This window comes from Nyctereutes procyonoides, unplaced genomic scaffold (assembly GCF_905146905.1).
Source record: "Nyctereutes procyonoides isolate TBG_1078 unplaced genomic scaffold, NYPRO_anot_genome, whole genome shotgun sequence".
Taxonomy (NCBI): Eukaryota; Metazoa; Chordata; class Mammalia; order Carnivora; family Canidae; genus Nyctereutes; species Nyctereutes procyonoides.
This window is the reverse complement of record NW_026575140.1, coordinates 81,574,430-81,589,835: the sequence shown is the minus strand read 5'-3', so window position 1 is coordinate 81,589,835 and position 15,406 is coordinate 81,574,430. Positions and strand designations below refer to the sequence as shown.

General features: G+C 54.9%; 1 protein-coding gene across 2 annotated transcripts in view; it reads left to right on the top strand.

Annotated features, from left to right (window-relative positions):
- KIRREL3 (kirre like nephrin family adhesion molecule 3) overlaps nucleotides 1-15,406 on the top strand; it is a 545,006-nt gene that overhangs the window by 487,192 nt on the left and 42,408 nt on the right. For both annotated transcript variants that reach the window (XM_055304776.1, XM_055304774.1), the window contains exon 6: nucleotides 14,953-15,110. In XM_055304776.1, coding sequence (XP_055160751.1) covers nucleotides 14,953-15,110 — 158 coding nt within the window. The remainder of the gene's footprint in view (nucleotides 1-14,952; nucleotides 15,111-15,406) is intronic.

Here is a 15,406-nt window from a genome sequence, read left to right as displayed (position 1 = left end):
CATCTCCAAACAAGCCAAGTTCTTACAAGCCCCAAATCGTAGTACCTCCCCAAACTGGCCCATGAGATCAATGTGAAGGGCCGGTAAGACCACTCGGGACCTTCTGGAACATAATAGGTACTCAATACACCATGGTGTTTAGTAGTGTTTTCTAGATCTGTCCCCCCTCAAGGCATCCCCATAGTTTTTCCCGCCTGTAACCCCCCTCACGTAGGCATCTCTCTTACTCTCCTCTCATTTATTCAGCGCTCATCTGTTGAGCAGCAGCTCTGTGCAAGCTCTCAGGAGACAGAAGGGAATTAGGACAGGGCTGTGCCCCTCAGGAAGTCACCCCCAGCGCGGCTCCTCCACCCAGCCACCCCCAAATCCCATGCAGCAGGAATGGAGGGGAGGCTCCGCCGCACAGCCCTGGCTGAGGCATCGTGCAGGACAGTGGGACACGCAGACGCAAGACTGGTCCCTGCCCTGCAGACGTTCAGCCACTGTCCAGTGGAGTCCAGAGGAGGCACTTCTGCAAAACCTGAAGGTCTCACAGGTGTCCACGAGTCAGAAGGGGAGGGACAGGCACCCCAGGAAGGGAGAGCAGCCCCCACCACCACCACCACCACCGTCTAGGAATGTGAGTGTAACTACACAGCGAGTTAACTCTGGGGACAGAACCCGGCCCGGTGGCCGGCATCCTGGAGGTTTGTAACCACTTCTGCTCTTAAGTGGGATGTTTGTAAGAACATTAAGAAAGTCTGAGGAGCATCCTTCTCCATTCCAGTCCCCCCACCCCCCGAGTTTTGCACCCTGTCACAACTTGCATGCCCCGCATGGCCTTCGGGGCAGATCTCATAAGGCCACTCAAGGCTGCTGCCAGCAGGAGACACCGGGGCTCTCTCTGTGTTGTTTCTTCTGGATCGCACATTAGCCTCTGACTTGAGCTTTTCCTTCCCCAGCTTTATTGAGCTGTAATTGACAGAACGTTGTGTGTGTTTGACATGTACAATGTATTGATTTGGTGCATTTAGTATATTAGGAAATGATTATTACCACTGCATTAGCTGACACCTCCAACTGATCCCGTAATACCATTTTCCTTTTTGTGGCGAGAATACATAAGATCTTCTCCTTTAGCGCCATTCAAATATATAATACGGGATTATTGGTTATAATCTCCACCCTGTCTGTGAGATCCTCAACCTGTTGATAACTGGAAGTGTGTCCCTTTGATGCATATCTCCCCATTTCCCCCACCTCCCGTCCCTGATGACAATCACTCTACTGTCTCTGAGTTTGGCTTATTTACTTACTTACTTACTTATTTATTTATTTATTTATTTATGATTTTATTTACTTATTAAGAGCGAGAGAGAGAGCATGAGGGGCAGAGGGAGAGGGAGAAGCAGACTCCCCGCTGAGCATGGAGCCCAATGTGGGACCTGATATCAGGACCCCGAGATCAAGACCTGAGTTGAAGGTAGACGTTTAACTGACTGAGCTACCCAGGCGCCCCTGAGTTTGGCTTTTTTTAGATTATACATATAAGTTATATCATGGGATTTGTCTTTCTCTGACTTATTTCACTTTGGCATAATACCCTCTCATTTCACCCAAGTTTCATCCTGTCAAAAATGCCAGGATTTCTTCTTTCTCATGGCAGAATAATACAGCTCCACCTTACAAATGAGGAAACCGGAGCTCAGGCAGGCTTGGAAACTTGTCCAAGGTCACCCCGTAACCCAGTTCCCAGCTCTGTCTGAGAGCAAAGACTGTGCTCTTTCTTTATCCCACTCACACTGCTCCCCTGGGGCTGGAGATGCAGGGCTTGGGTGGCCCTGACCACTAGCAAACACTGGTCGTGGGGATGACCAGTCAGATGGGAAGTCCCCCCCCCGCCCTGGTAAACCAGAGCATGTAGTAGAGGTCCTCATGTCCTCCTTGCCAGCTACCAAAGCTCTTCTCCTGAGGGGCTGCATTCTGATACAGACCACCCGGGTGCCCAAACCACCCATACCCCCATCTCAACATTGATGGGAAAAAGGTGACACTTGCAGAAGGGTCCATGCCCCCCGCCTCCTGGGAGTACCATCCTTGCAGCAGATGCCATGATGTACCCCCCCCCCAGATTCCTCTTCCTCCTTCAGGACAGGAGGACAGGAGGACCCATTCCCTAGTTGTCGGAGTGTCAGAGACGGCCGGCTCTGCTGAGTCCCTCTCTAGGGATTACCTGTGGCGACAGGGAGGAAGCCCCCTTCCAATGACTGGCCCCCACAGAGTATAAGGCCAGCCCCATGTCCTAGAATAGCATGACCCTAAGGGCCGTCCAGAGCCACAGCCCTGTATGATCTGCTGAGACCTTCACGGTGCCACCACCGCCGTTCGGATGGCCCCTCTGGCCAACCTTGCCTCTTCACTCCCCTCAGGCGGTGGTCCAGAGAGGCACTAAGCTCCCTCAGATCTCTATCTCAGGGTGGACTTGCAAGACCCCAACCTGCAGCGACCCCACCCGAGCCCTCCACAGGCTGCACATACCTGCATTTCTCCCAGCGATGCCCTGGATTTGCAGGGGCAACAGACTTTTTACGTCTTCCATGGCAGCATCCTGAAAGATTGTGAACACTCACCCATAAAATGGACCCTCTCTACAGAAAATGAAATGCGACGTTCACCAACTTCTGAGGAGAAATGTGGTCTCGGCGGAAAAAAAAATGAGAAAGATAGGAGATTTCAAAAATATCTATGAGGCTAAACTATAGATGAGCATTAAAACGCTCTTTTATAATGAATTCTAAAAGCGTTGCCCTTTCTCAGATTTAGAGGCTGGTGCCTTTTCAAAAACAGGCTCAGATCAGAAAAAGACTTTGACTTTTCCCTCTTAGGATTCTGGCAAAGAGTGGATTTGGTAAATTTGCATAAAGTTGAAAGGTACATTTAGTGGTTTTCTGGGATTCCCTGAAATGAATTTTTGTGGCAAGAGGCCTAGAGAAAGCACTTCGCTTTTCTCCTTACTTGGCACGCTGCCCCTGGCTTCACGGCTCTCTGCAGCAAGGCCCGCGTATTTTCTTCCCTCGCATTTATCTCTTCCCCAAGCAGGTGGCTTGCACATCTCGGCCCTGTCTCTTTCGCTTTTTGCCTGTCTTTCCCTATTTGCATCCCCCACCACCACCACCGGACTTCTCGGTCCCTGTCACTTCTCGTCTCCTCCCCCAGCCTTCCTCTCGCTGCTCCTACCAAGGGCGACAAGGAACACATGCACGCTGTCATAATGCAAAAGTGGCGCTCCGAATCTCTCATTTTAAAAGCCAATTATTGGAATTTCTTTTTTTGTTTAAGATTTTATTTATTCATGAGAGACACAGAGAGAGGCAGAGACACAGGCAGAAGGAGAAGCAGGCTCCCCATGGGGGACCCTGATGCGAGACTCGATCCCAGGACCCCAGGGTCATGCCCTGAGTCAAAGGCAGATGCTGAACCACTGAGCCACCCAGGCGTCCCAATTATTGGAATTTCTTATGTTGAGTTTGTAAGTCCCTTAATGAGGTGACCCTGTCTCCCACGCCCCTCTGTTCTGAGGCTCCAGGTGCTGGGAGGGAAGGCTTCCTCCTGTCTTCCTTTCTGTCCTTAGCGAAAGGCATACAGCTCCTTGAGGAGGTCGATTTGCCAGGTGGGAGCCGTAGCAAGACCAACCGTATCAGGGCCGCTTTCTATTTATGGGACCAACTTGGACACTCCTGAGGCCCACCAGCCTTCTGCTGGGTCAGGATGGCTGCCTTGAGGCTGCAAAAGCAACGAAAAGCACACAAGAGGGTTCTCGTTCATCAGCAGCCACACAGCACTGAGGTTAGGAGTGGGCTGCTGGCCTCGCAGGGGCCTCCGCAGGATTCCTGGTTCCCCCACTTGTCAGTTGTGTAACTGGTCTCAAGTGGGTTGGCCACTGGGCCCCAGTTTCCCCATCAAACATGTAAATGGCACAGCCCATGTCACCATGATAGGTTTGTCCCCCCGACCCAGCCATGGTGAACCCCAAAATCAAGTCAAGGTCAGAACTAGCCGGAGAGCTTTGCCAGACACCACGAGGCAGCCACGTGTCCATGTTTCCCGCAGACACACCGAAAAGGGCTCTCATGTTGCCCCGGGGCCACCCATCCACACAGGAGCGGAGCTGGAGAAAGAGCAGGTCCCTTCCTTGGGGGACAGCCCGCATGCCAGGTGGCCCACAGAGGATACCCGCACCCGAGGCTGGCCTTCCCCTCCCGCCCTGCCTGTACCCAGTGGTCCCACGCACTGCACACAGTTCCTTCTGCTGCTGCTCTCATGGGACACCCTTTCCCTGGTGGCTTCTCCCTCTGGCCACCAGAAGGGCTACCCCAAGCTGTCCACTTGCCGGTCACCCATCATCCACCATCACCCAGTGCCAGGCACTCCTGTGGACAGACACGCGCATGCACACACACACGCACACGTCTCTGTTTGCAGGGAGCCTGCCGCCTGCTGTCCTCTCCCTGCCCCCCAGTCTACCCTCCCTCCACTCTGCATACATCCTGGGACTTATTTTTCTGCTCAGTATTAATGAAACATCCGTCTCCACACTGATGAGATGGCTCAGACCTTCTTACCGGGTTTAATTGGAAATAAACAGAAGGCTCACCCTTCCTAATTTGAAGGGGGAAACACGTGACGTGGTTTGACTTGGCCCCTGCCGGCATCTGTCTTCGCTGCCCTCACCCCACTACAGTAGCCCCCTCCTCCCTACAGGATCCCCTGCCCAGCCCATCTGTCTCTAACCTCCTCCTCATGGCTGTGGTTTCATGGGGAGGCAAGGTGCTGAGTGTGACATCTAGGGAGGCTGAGGCCGGGGCACAGAACGAGTATAGAACAAGGGGTTCACACAAGCTGTTTCCCGTGCAGTAGGCTGCTCTCTGTCTCCACGCAGTTAGTGAACAGACAATGGTATCGAGAGCTAGCACCTCCTGTGTTCTTACCACAGCACCACGCTTTGAAACAAAGTGCTTGGGACGCCTGGGTGGCTCAGCAGTTGAACCTCTGCCTTCAGCTCAGGGTGTGATCCCGGGGTCCTGGGATCAAGTCCCACATTGGGCTCCCTGCAGGGAGCCTGCTTCTCCCTCTCCCTGTGTCTCTGCCTCTTTCTCTGTGTCTCTCACAAATACACAAATAAAATATTTTTTTAAAAAAGAACTTCTTTAAAAAAATAATGAAACAAAGTGCTTGTATTAACTCACTGAATCAGCAGGATGGCCCAGTGAAGTAGATACTATGATATCTACGACAGAGACAGTATCTTGCAAAGAGAATTAAGCAATTTGCCCCCCAATCATGCAGCCAAGAACTGGGAGCCAGGAGCCAAGCCCAGCACCCTGCCTCCCTTCTTACACCTGCGGGTCAGGAGCTCCATAGGAGAGGCTCCCCAGTGTCCTGAGCCTTTACAGATCACTGGAGTCAGGGGACTTCAGAGATGAGCTGGTGCCTCAGTTTCCACTTTTCTAAAATATGCATATTGAGTGTATCTACCTTATGCAAGGTTGTTGTGAGGCTGTACCAGAAGGACTCTAGAAGTATTGTAAGTTCTGGAAGGACTGTAAGCCCTCTGTCAACCAGCATTAGCTATTACTCGTTATTTTTTATTGTCTTCTTATTGTCCAAGGTAATGTGCTCGGTGGTGGGGAAAATGCACAAGGCATCAGGAGTCCTGCTCTGGAGGGGTAGAGAACCTGAAACAGGTCCACAGATAGATGTAATGCAGACTAGTGAAGAGGGGGAAATTTGCTTCTAACTCAGCCAGGTCAGGCAAGGCACCAGTCAACAAATAGTGATCGAGCTCTCACTATGGGCTGGACACTAAACACAAAGATGGAAAAAAAGAACCTAACCAGGACTGGCCTCAAGGACCTCACAGCTATTGGGGCAGTCAACAGCCATGGCTCATGGAGGTGGCATATGGCCTTAGGGCAGTGTGAGATGGGGGTGGGGGGGATAAGCCAGAGGGGGCTTCCTAGAGGAGGTGGCAAGAACCTGAGGCTTAAAGAATGACCAAGTGTTAACAAGCCAAAGGTAGCCTTTGAACTGATTGGAAAGAGGTTGGGATTCCAGCCAGTTAAGATTCAGAATAAGGACATTTCCAGCAGAGGGAACTTCACAAGCAAAAGCATGTAGTTCTAACAGGGCAGGCTGTCCTTGCAGAGAGGTGAATGGACCAGTCCAACTAGAGCATGAGAGAAGGAGCTGGAGAGACGAGGTCTGATTTGGACAATCTTGCAGGAACAGGTCAAACAGTAGGTAACTACTGGGTATATCAGTTTCTTCCGCTGTGTAACAAAGCACCCCAAATTTCCGGATTTAGCGAGTCAGCAGCTTGGCCAAGATGAGCTGAGATGGCTCATCTCTGCCCCACCTGGGGTCGGCTGGGCTCATACATGCCTTTGTAGCCAACTCACAGTAGTGGCACAGAATGTGGGGGGACAGGAGGGAGGAGAAGCCAAGCCAGGAAGAGCAGCGTGGGATTACCCTGGGCAGGGGCAGGGGGGCAGCAGCGTCTTCACCCCATGCCTGGCACCAGACTTCTAAGCCCCAGGCACTTTGCCCATGATCTTTCCAAGGGAATGAGCCCCGTCTGCTTGGAGAACCAATAACGTACTACATCCATACAACGTTGGACCATTTACACAGTGCTCTCCTGCACTGCATCTCACTTGGTCCTGGAAACTACACAGTGAATCTGGTTTTATTAAATTCCCTATGTTACAGATGAGGAAACTGAGGCCCAGAGAGGCTAAACAACTCTCCCAGGACCAAAAGCCCAGGATTTGAACCCAAGCTGCTCGACCTTCAAGTTAACCAAACAAAGGGAGAGGGACAATTGGGGAAGAGCGGCTTATTCCCAGAATTGAGGGTCATTCTTATCCACGAGAGGAATTTGAGCTAAAAAGGAGTGAAAAATGAGCCTGGGGAGGTTGGCAGGAGCCAAGAAGTTCAGACGTTGTCCAGATGGCAGGGGTGGGGGGGGGGCTTCGAATTATTTTAAACAAAGGAACACTATTCAGCAAATGGCAAGTAACGGATGGGCAAATGGATGGGTGACCAGACATTTGTAAAGGTCACTCCGGGACCATGTGGCTGGAGCATGGGGGAGAAGGGCTGAGAGTTCTAATCCAAGCAAGAAATGCTGAGGGCCTGAGCCAGGAAGAAGGCCAGGAATGAAAAGGGAGAAACGGATGTGAAAGCTGTCTCAGAGAATTCACCAGGACGGTTAGCAATGCGCGATGAAGGACAGTAGAATCCAGAAAGACCTACAGATTTCTGGCTTCTCTATTTAAGTGATGGTGCCCTTCCCCAAAATGGGGACCAAGCACTTGGGGATTTATCCACACACAGAGGTCGGTTGCATCCTCAGGAAAGCGATCTGCTTCTCCATAAACAGTTTAGAAAGGCATGGGCCAGGCAAGAGCAAACCCTTGTTGGCAAGACCAACAGTTAGGGCTGGAAAAAAGACAAAGTAACATCCAGGAAGGACAGGAGAAAGCAGAAGAGATTTCTGGAGGCCGACTGAGGATCTCGCTAGTCCCCACCCGCTCTGTTTCTCTGCTTAGTACTTGCCAGCATCATATTCCATCAACCCAACATTATATCACGTATTCATTCGTGTGTGGTCTTCTCTCCACCAGGGAGGAGCTCTGTATCCCAGGGCCTCACACTGCGCAGCACCTAGTGGGCGCTCAATGCAGATTTTCTGAATGAAAGTTGAACCAGCTCTGAGAAGCAGTTCCTGCAAAAACCCCGTGCCCCACCCCCAGTCCTGTGTGGACATTCTGTGGTTCTTCTGAGCTTTGGCCATGAGGTGGCACATCCACGTGGGTGAGGACAGGGGAGGCTGAGGCTACCCGGGGCCCAGAACCTGACAACAGGGCACAATGACAGAAGTAAGCAGTGAGCAAACAGCAGAAATCATTCATCCACCCCTATAAGGGACCTCTCTCGAGCACCGACTGCAAGCCGGGCCCGTGCTTCTGGGGCCCTTTGAAACTGGGTTGGGAAGGGGAGCCCACAGGCAGAGACAGAGCCCATCCGGCATCAACATGGGGTTACAGGACCATAATGAGGGCAGGAGGGTTGGTGGTAAGGGTTCTGAAGGGTTACTGCAGCTTCACGGGCAGGTCTGTGGGCTGCTCTGACTCCAGTGGATAATGTTATGGGGTCAAACAAACCAGGATCTAAATTCCAACAGTACCACTGCGGAATTTACCTGCTGTGTTACCTCGGCCAAGTGATTTGTCCTCTCTGAGCCTGTTCCCTGCTCTACAATATGAAGATCCCAATAGTAGCTGTCTTCAAGGATAGTGAGTATAAAACAAGAGGGCCCTTGGCACAGTGTCTTTCACATAACTCCCCAACTAAATATTATTCTTAAAACTTAGACACAATAACCAATATTTGCATAAGCCTTTACAAAACTCTGTCTCTCTGCATTCTTCATATCATTCAAGTAATCGTCGTGATCATCCTGCAGGTATCTTTATTACCCCACTAAGCCAAGAGGACCAGGGTTGTCAGATTAGGTACCTTGCCCGCCATCACACAGCTTGAGCCTGTCAAGGCTGTGACACAGCCTTGACTCAAGCCAGGTGCAGCTCGGCAAACATATCTCGGGGATCCCGTGGGAGGCAGGTGTTGTGCCAGGTGATGGGATCCAGGATGGATGGGGCTGCAGTCTAGGGGAGGACAAGTGATCTGCAGATCCCTCCCATAGACTAGGTTAGCTACTGAGACAAAAGGCTGCCCAGGATGCTTCAGCCTCATAGACAAAAGTCACAAGGCTCAAGCAGAAGATTCCTCAGGGACCGGGTGACCCCTCAGTGGCGTCTTGAAGGCTGGGTCAGAGGGGACCGAGAACTGCAGCATCCCAAGTTCAGGAAATGCCCTGGGCAAAGGAAACTGCTGTGGAACATGTTGACGCTGGGCTCTGAGGTCAAGCCCAGTTTCCAGGGAGCAGTGTCCACCCTCCCACTTCAGTCCCAGGCAGTCACGGAGGGAGCGGGGCACCAACAAAGGGACAAAGGCCCCCTATGCGCTCTCATTGTCCAGTGAGCTTTTCCTTCAAAGCACTCATCAGTTTGTGATTCTCCTAGGAGCCCCCTAGAGCAGGGCTCCTCAGACCCTGATGTACCTACAAATTTTTTCCATGCCGATTCTGATTCGGGTGGTCCCAAGTGTCTGCATTCGCAAACAAGCTCCCAGGGGATGTGGATGCTGCAGATCCACCCTGGGCACGTGCCCTGAGTGATAAAGACCTCCCCGTCGGCCCCAAGAGGGCAGGTCATGTTTGCTATCACTCAACCGCAGTATGCTGGGGTTGTGACTCGGAAGAGGCCGAGTGAAAGGAAGGGAAGGATGAAGGCCTGCAGGAAGAAGGGAGGGAAGGAGGGAATGCTGGATGCTGGCTGGCCTGCAGGCCTGAAGCTAGAGACAGGGATGTGCTGGCTAAGACCAGCCTAGAGGCCTCAGGGGTCCTCCCTCTATGGGGTCAGTGTTGATGTTCCTGGTATGAGCTAAGCCCACTCTGCACCCCATCCAGGTCTCCAGGGCCTGGGGCTGAACACCGATGCCTAAAAACAAGGAAGAGCAGTTCCAGCAGCAGCACCCCTCCTCCTGCTGTCAGCCGAGTATCTCTGACCTGTCACCATGCGTAGCCTGCAGCCTTCTCCCCAGCCTATGATCCAGACAAACTGGGCCGGGCTCCTTCCTCCACCAGAAGGAACGGTGCTACCTCGAAAACTGGCTGAGAGCTGCCCCTGCTCCCACCCCCACGCCCTCCCAGCCCAGGCTCCCCTCTCCAGAAATGGCAGGCAGCAGCCAGCCCCCCGGAGCCACACCACAGAGTTTCTGCACTGCTGTCCAAGGGAGGGCTAGCAGGATCCCCCTCTTGGCCACCCCCCAACACCCCCACCACACACACACACACACACACACACACTGCTGACCCCCAGACAGACCTCCCACCCCGCAATCTCCTGTTTATTTACTCAACAAATTCTTCAGCTCCTACTCTACGCCAGGCACTGATCCAGACACGGAAATACTGCAGTGACCAAGACAGACAAGGTCTTTCTTTGTGTCAGGAAGCCTCCTTTGTAATAAGGGGAGACAAACAACAAGCGAACTAGGAGATAAAGAAAATAAAGTGTGGGGAGCTAGCAGGGAGTCACTGAGGGGGGCTGTTCCACAGGGTGGCCAGGCCGGCTGCACCCTCGACGACAGGAAGAAGCCAGAGGGACAAGGAGACGGACTAGAGAGTCCAGACAGAGAAGAAGCAGGGCAAGGCCTGGGTTGGGGCTGAGCGTGGCTTGTGAGGCGGGTAGGGTTCGGTGTGTGAGGGGGTGGATGAGGCCAGGGCTGGAGGTACAGGGGCTTGTAGGCAGCAGAGAGGGCTCCCAACTATGTTCTAGGAAGACAGTGAGCCCCTGGCAGGTTTGAAACCTAGTGGGCACACAACTGGATTCAGGTTTTGGGGTTTTTTTTTTAAGATTTTATTAATTTATTCATGAGAGATACACAGAGAGAGAGGCAGAGACACAGGCAGGCTCCATGCAGGGAGCCCGATGTGGGACTCGATCTGGGGACCCCGGGATCACGCCCTAGGCCGAAGGCAGGTGCTAAACCGCTGGGCCACCCAGGGATCCCCTGGATTCATGTTTTTAATAGAGCGCTTGTGGAGGATGTGCTGTGTGAGGTGACGAGGCCCAGAAGTCCCCTCCGAAGGCCTTAGTGTCTGTGGGGGGCGTTCTCCGTGCCGTTGGGGGCAGGAAGGTGGCCTGGCTGGCCTCCCACTCTCCCCCAGGGGCCACCAGGCGGCCTGACCCTCCATGTCCCCACTGCAGGTCTTTGTGGGCTGATGCGCCCCATCGGCCATCTGTGGAAACCAGTCATCTGGGCTAACAGAGCCCCCGAGGAGGCCTGGAAGCCCAGCGGGGGGCCCACTCGGGGGCGGGGGGGGGGGGACCAGCTGGATTTTGAAGGACGTTCTCGAGGTGCCGCCCTCGGCCTGGCACCCGGGGACTTTTCCCAGCCTGCTCTGGCAAGGTTGGCCAACCGGGTGGACCAAGACCAATGAGTCAAACCAGTGTGACATAGTAAAGCCACTGGGCAGAGGCAGTGAGCAATTCCAGAAAAGGGCAGAAACCCTCTGAACCCGCTCCACTTTGCCCTCCGCCCAGCCGCGGTCCAGCCAGCCGGTCACCCCAGAAGCTCAAGGGCTCCTCATCACGGGACCCCTTCTCACAGACAGCTGGGGCCAGGTGGCACCTCAGCAGCTTTTCGCCACAGAATCTCCTATTTCCTAAGAGGGTGTGAAGAACCTTAGTACGTGGAACGTGCGTCCCGAGCCCATCCCCATCCTTCGTTGCCCTCCCTCCCCCATAACGTTGGGCAGCACTTGCGCTCTCTGGCCTCAGTTTCCTTCTCTGTTGATGCAGAACTTGGCAGTGTCTCCCTAGCATACCTCGCCACTCAAGTCGCCCCCGGGAGCAGAGCTCAGAGAAAAGTCCTCAAGGGCCCCCTCCCAGGCAGGGAGAGGCAGGTGCCCCCCGTGGCACCCCCGCGTGTATGGCCCAGTCTGCAAGAGGGGAGCCCCCCCTGCTGCCTGCTGGAACCCTGGATGACAGGCGAGCAAACTGCGAGGACCAAGCACCCCTACAGGTGTGGGGCAGTGCCCTGGAGCCGGCCCCCCTCTGAGCCGCTCCCCCCTCCGGGCCGGATATCCAGCTCTGGGGCCCAGCTCTCCCGGGGGGCTTCCGCAGGCCTCAGCCACCCAACAGTTAATGCGTTTCTTCTTGACTGACAACCAGCACAAACACCAAAACAGTCAACTATTTTTATCTCCGGATTAATCACAAAAGGCTAACGCTTCCACCTTCCCTGTGATTAAAAATTAGGAGACCAAACTCTATAGTGGTTCAGGATAATAACCAATCCTGGGAGGGCGATGTATGAATAATGCATCTCCAGGCTCGGGCTGCGCGCGCCTTCCCCCACCCCACACCCAGCAGCCCCAGCCCTGGGCCCGGTCTGAATGGAGAGGTAATGAGTCGCCCCCTTCCATCGGAGCTACAGCTGCCAAGAGCTACTGTGATTTCTATTCAGCCTCATGGCCCCCAAACATCCCCCCTCCTCACCCACTCCCACCCCGCACACCCCGGCCCCATCCGCACCCCCTCCTACCCCATCTGGTGTGCAGCGAGGCGAAGGCCAATCAATAATGCATAGCTACATGAATAACCGCATGATAACCACTTATTTAGGAAGATATAATCAGGACCCATTCTGAGGATGGATGTTTGTGTGTGTGAGCGTGTGTGCGCGCCCGGGTACTCGTGAAGCAGCGTCCCACTCCCCTCTCCCCTCCTCTGCGCTCCCTCTAATCCAATATTCCAAAACACAGGACTAGAACAGCAAGAAGGAAGCCTGGCCCCTCACCGTATTTGGTTTTTAGAAAGACCTCCTCAGGCTCTGCACCGTGATCACAGGGGGCTACGTGCCTGAGCAAAGGCCCAGGGGTAGCTGGTTCTCAAACCCGGTCACGCACTGGAATCCTCCTGAGGCTTGGGGTCCACCTCCAGAGACTGGAATTGAGTGGGTCAGGGTGTGGCCTGCCAACAGGATTTCTAAAATCTCCCCCAGAGTATTGTACTATGCAGGCAGGTTGAGAACCACTGCCTGCGTCAGACCCAAGAAATAATCAGGGCCAGAAGGAACTTTCCAGATCTCCTGTTGTCCTTTCATAGTTTGTGTCTGGTGCAACAAAACCAGGAGGTGGGATGGCCTTGCCGGATTCACCTTCTGACTTAGGGCACTTGCCACGGGACCACATCCCCTGGCCCCTCGCTGGGGAGTCCCAGAGACAAGGATGGCCAAGTGTTTCTTCTACTCCTGGAGCTCCAAATGGTTCTATCCAACTTCTCTGGCTCTCTCAAGTCCAGCCGGAGTGTCTCCATCCTGGACACCTCCGGGAGAGAGAGCTGCCAGCCCAGAAGAAAGGGGGCAGGAGCCCCAGCCCCGGCCCTCCCTGCTGGAAGGGGCCCAGCATTGCAGAGAGAGAAAATTCCCCTCATCAGCAACTGTCACACACACACCCCCACCCCGTGTGTGGAAAGCCTTCATTAGCCTCCCTCGTGCTCTCTGGCCACAGCAGCACCAAGGAGGCCTCTGGCACTAATGAGGGAGTTGGGGGTGGGCGGGGGCTGGGGGGGTTGTCCCCCACCGTCCAGCCCACAACCAACATCTGCCTGAGCCCAGAGCCCCCTGGGGAGACAGGGCAGGGTCGGATGAGGCCAACTGCCTCTCCAGGCCAGGACCCCCGGGGGCCTTCTGGGGCTGCTGATGGCATCTCGGAAGCGCTGAGCATTTGTTTTTCCTCAGAAAAGAGAAACTTGGGGCTTGGCACTCACTGGGCTGTAGTTCTAAACCGGGCCCCCTCCGGGCCAGGAAGGAAGGAATGGGCAGCTGCAAGGGTGCTGCTCGGGTGTTTACCTGGCCCCAGGGCCTCCTGGAGTTTCCCGGGCGCACTAGGAGATTGGCAGAGGAGGGGAGGCCCTGAAAAGAGGGGGGAGCCAGGCAGGTTGTGGGCAGAGGCGGGAAGGCATGGCCTGCTGGGACAGGCCTGGCCTGGCACTGCGGTCTGCAGCTGCTACACCTGTCTTCCCGGATCCCACAGGGCAGATTCTTGCACAGGGCCCGGACGGGAGCATGCGCTTTCTCTGGCAACTGGGCAAAGAAGGCCTTTTGTGCTAGGACCCCAACCCACCATCACCCAATTTCCGCTTCATCTATCTGCTGAGCAAACATGCCGCTCAGCCCTCCCGGAGCCCCCAGAACTGACTGAGCCAGCCCCTCCCTCGGAGCGGAGTGGAGTGGGAGAAGACCAGGAACTTCTCAGGTGGTCTCCAGGGAGCCTGTCCCCTTCTGCGGTTTGTCCAGGGAGCCGCAGAGACCTGAGGCCCTCCAAGTGACCCTAAGCACCAACATCAGAAGAGGCTCTGTGAGCTGAGGCCAGTCATTAAACTTCTCTGGTCCCTCCTTCAAGTAATGGTCCTCTATCATTGTAAGTGCTCACCCTATATCCCGGGGTCATCAAGGGGATCAAAGGGATGACTCCAATGGACTTGGCAGATGTTTATGGAGTGTCCGCCAGGGACTGGGGCAGCACCTCCCACCTCCGGCCACCCTGCTATGAAACGCAGTGGGACAAGTGGACAGCAGAGATGCATTCCAACTCTGGGATGAGGCAGTTGGAGTCCCTCTGGAAGAATCAAGTGCTAAGGAGGTGCCGGCGTGGCAGGGCCCTCTGAAACACTGCCTCAGCCTTGCCGGCCGGCCGGGTCACCTATCCCATCACCTGCCGTGCAGGGGCAGGGGCTGGCCGGGAGCTGCAGGTGTCAGAGGCCTTGGCTCTGGCGCCCATTCCCAGCGACCTTGAGCAAGTCATATAATCCTGCTGAGCCTCAATTTCCGGACCTGTATAATTGGGATAATAACAACGTTTACCTTGCAAGACTGTTGTAAGGATTAAATCAGACCACAGATGTGACTGTGCTTTGTTAAAAAAAGAGAGAGAAGTTAAAAGAAAAGAAAGTAGAGATATTATCTGGCAGCGGAGCTCTGCTTCCCGATCAGTGAATCAGAGCTAATGATGCCTGCCCTGTCCCCACTCAGGCTCGGCACGAGCGTCAGATGAGATGATGGCATGAACATCGGCTGCAAATAAACATGCAGTGCATATGTCAGGGATTATTGCTGTTGTTGCTATTATTGTTATAATACAAGGGGATTATACATTTTATTAAAGTACGATAATTATTGTTTGTCATCAGCTCCATAAAATCCACCCAGCCCAGCCTGCCAGCCCTGCCGGAGGGAAGCAGCGCCCTGAGTCTGACCTCTCTACTCCTCTCCCCCCTGCAGTGCCACCTGATGACCCGGTCATCCTGGGGGGGCCTGTGATCAGCCTGCGTGCGGGGGACCCCCTCAACCTCACCTGCCACGCAGACAACGCCAAGCCCGCGGCCTCCATCATCTGGTTGCGGAAGGGAGAGGTCATCAATGGGGCCACCTACTCCAAGGTGAGGCCTGGGGCAGGGGGAGGGGAGGGGCCGCGCGGGGAGGGGCGGGGCCTGCGGGGCGATGGGAGGGCGTGGCCTGCGGGGGGAGGGGCGGGGCCTGCGGGGAGAGGGGCGGGATCCGCGGGGAGGGGCCCGCGGGGGGAGAGGAGCTGGGCCTCTGGCGGAGGGGCGGGCCCCGCGCGGGGAGGGGCGGGGCCTGCGGGGAGGGCGTGGCCTGTGGGGGAGGGGAGGGGCCTGCGGGGAGTGGGGAGGGCGTGGCCTGTGGGGGAGGGGAGGGGCCCGCGGGAGGAGAGGGG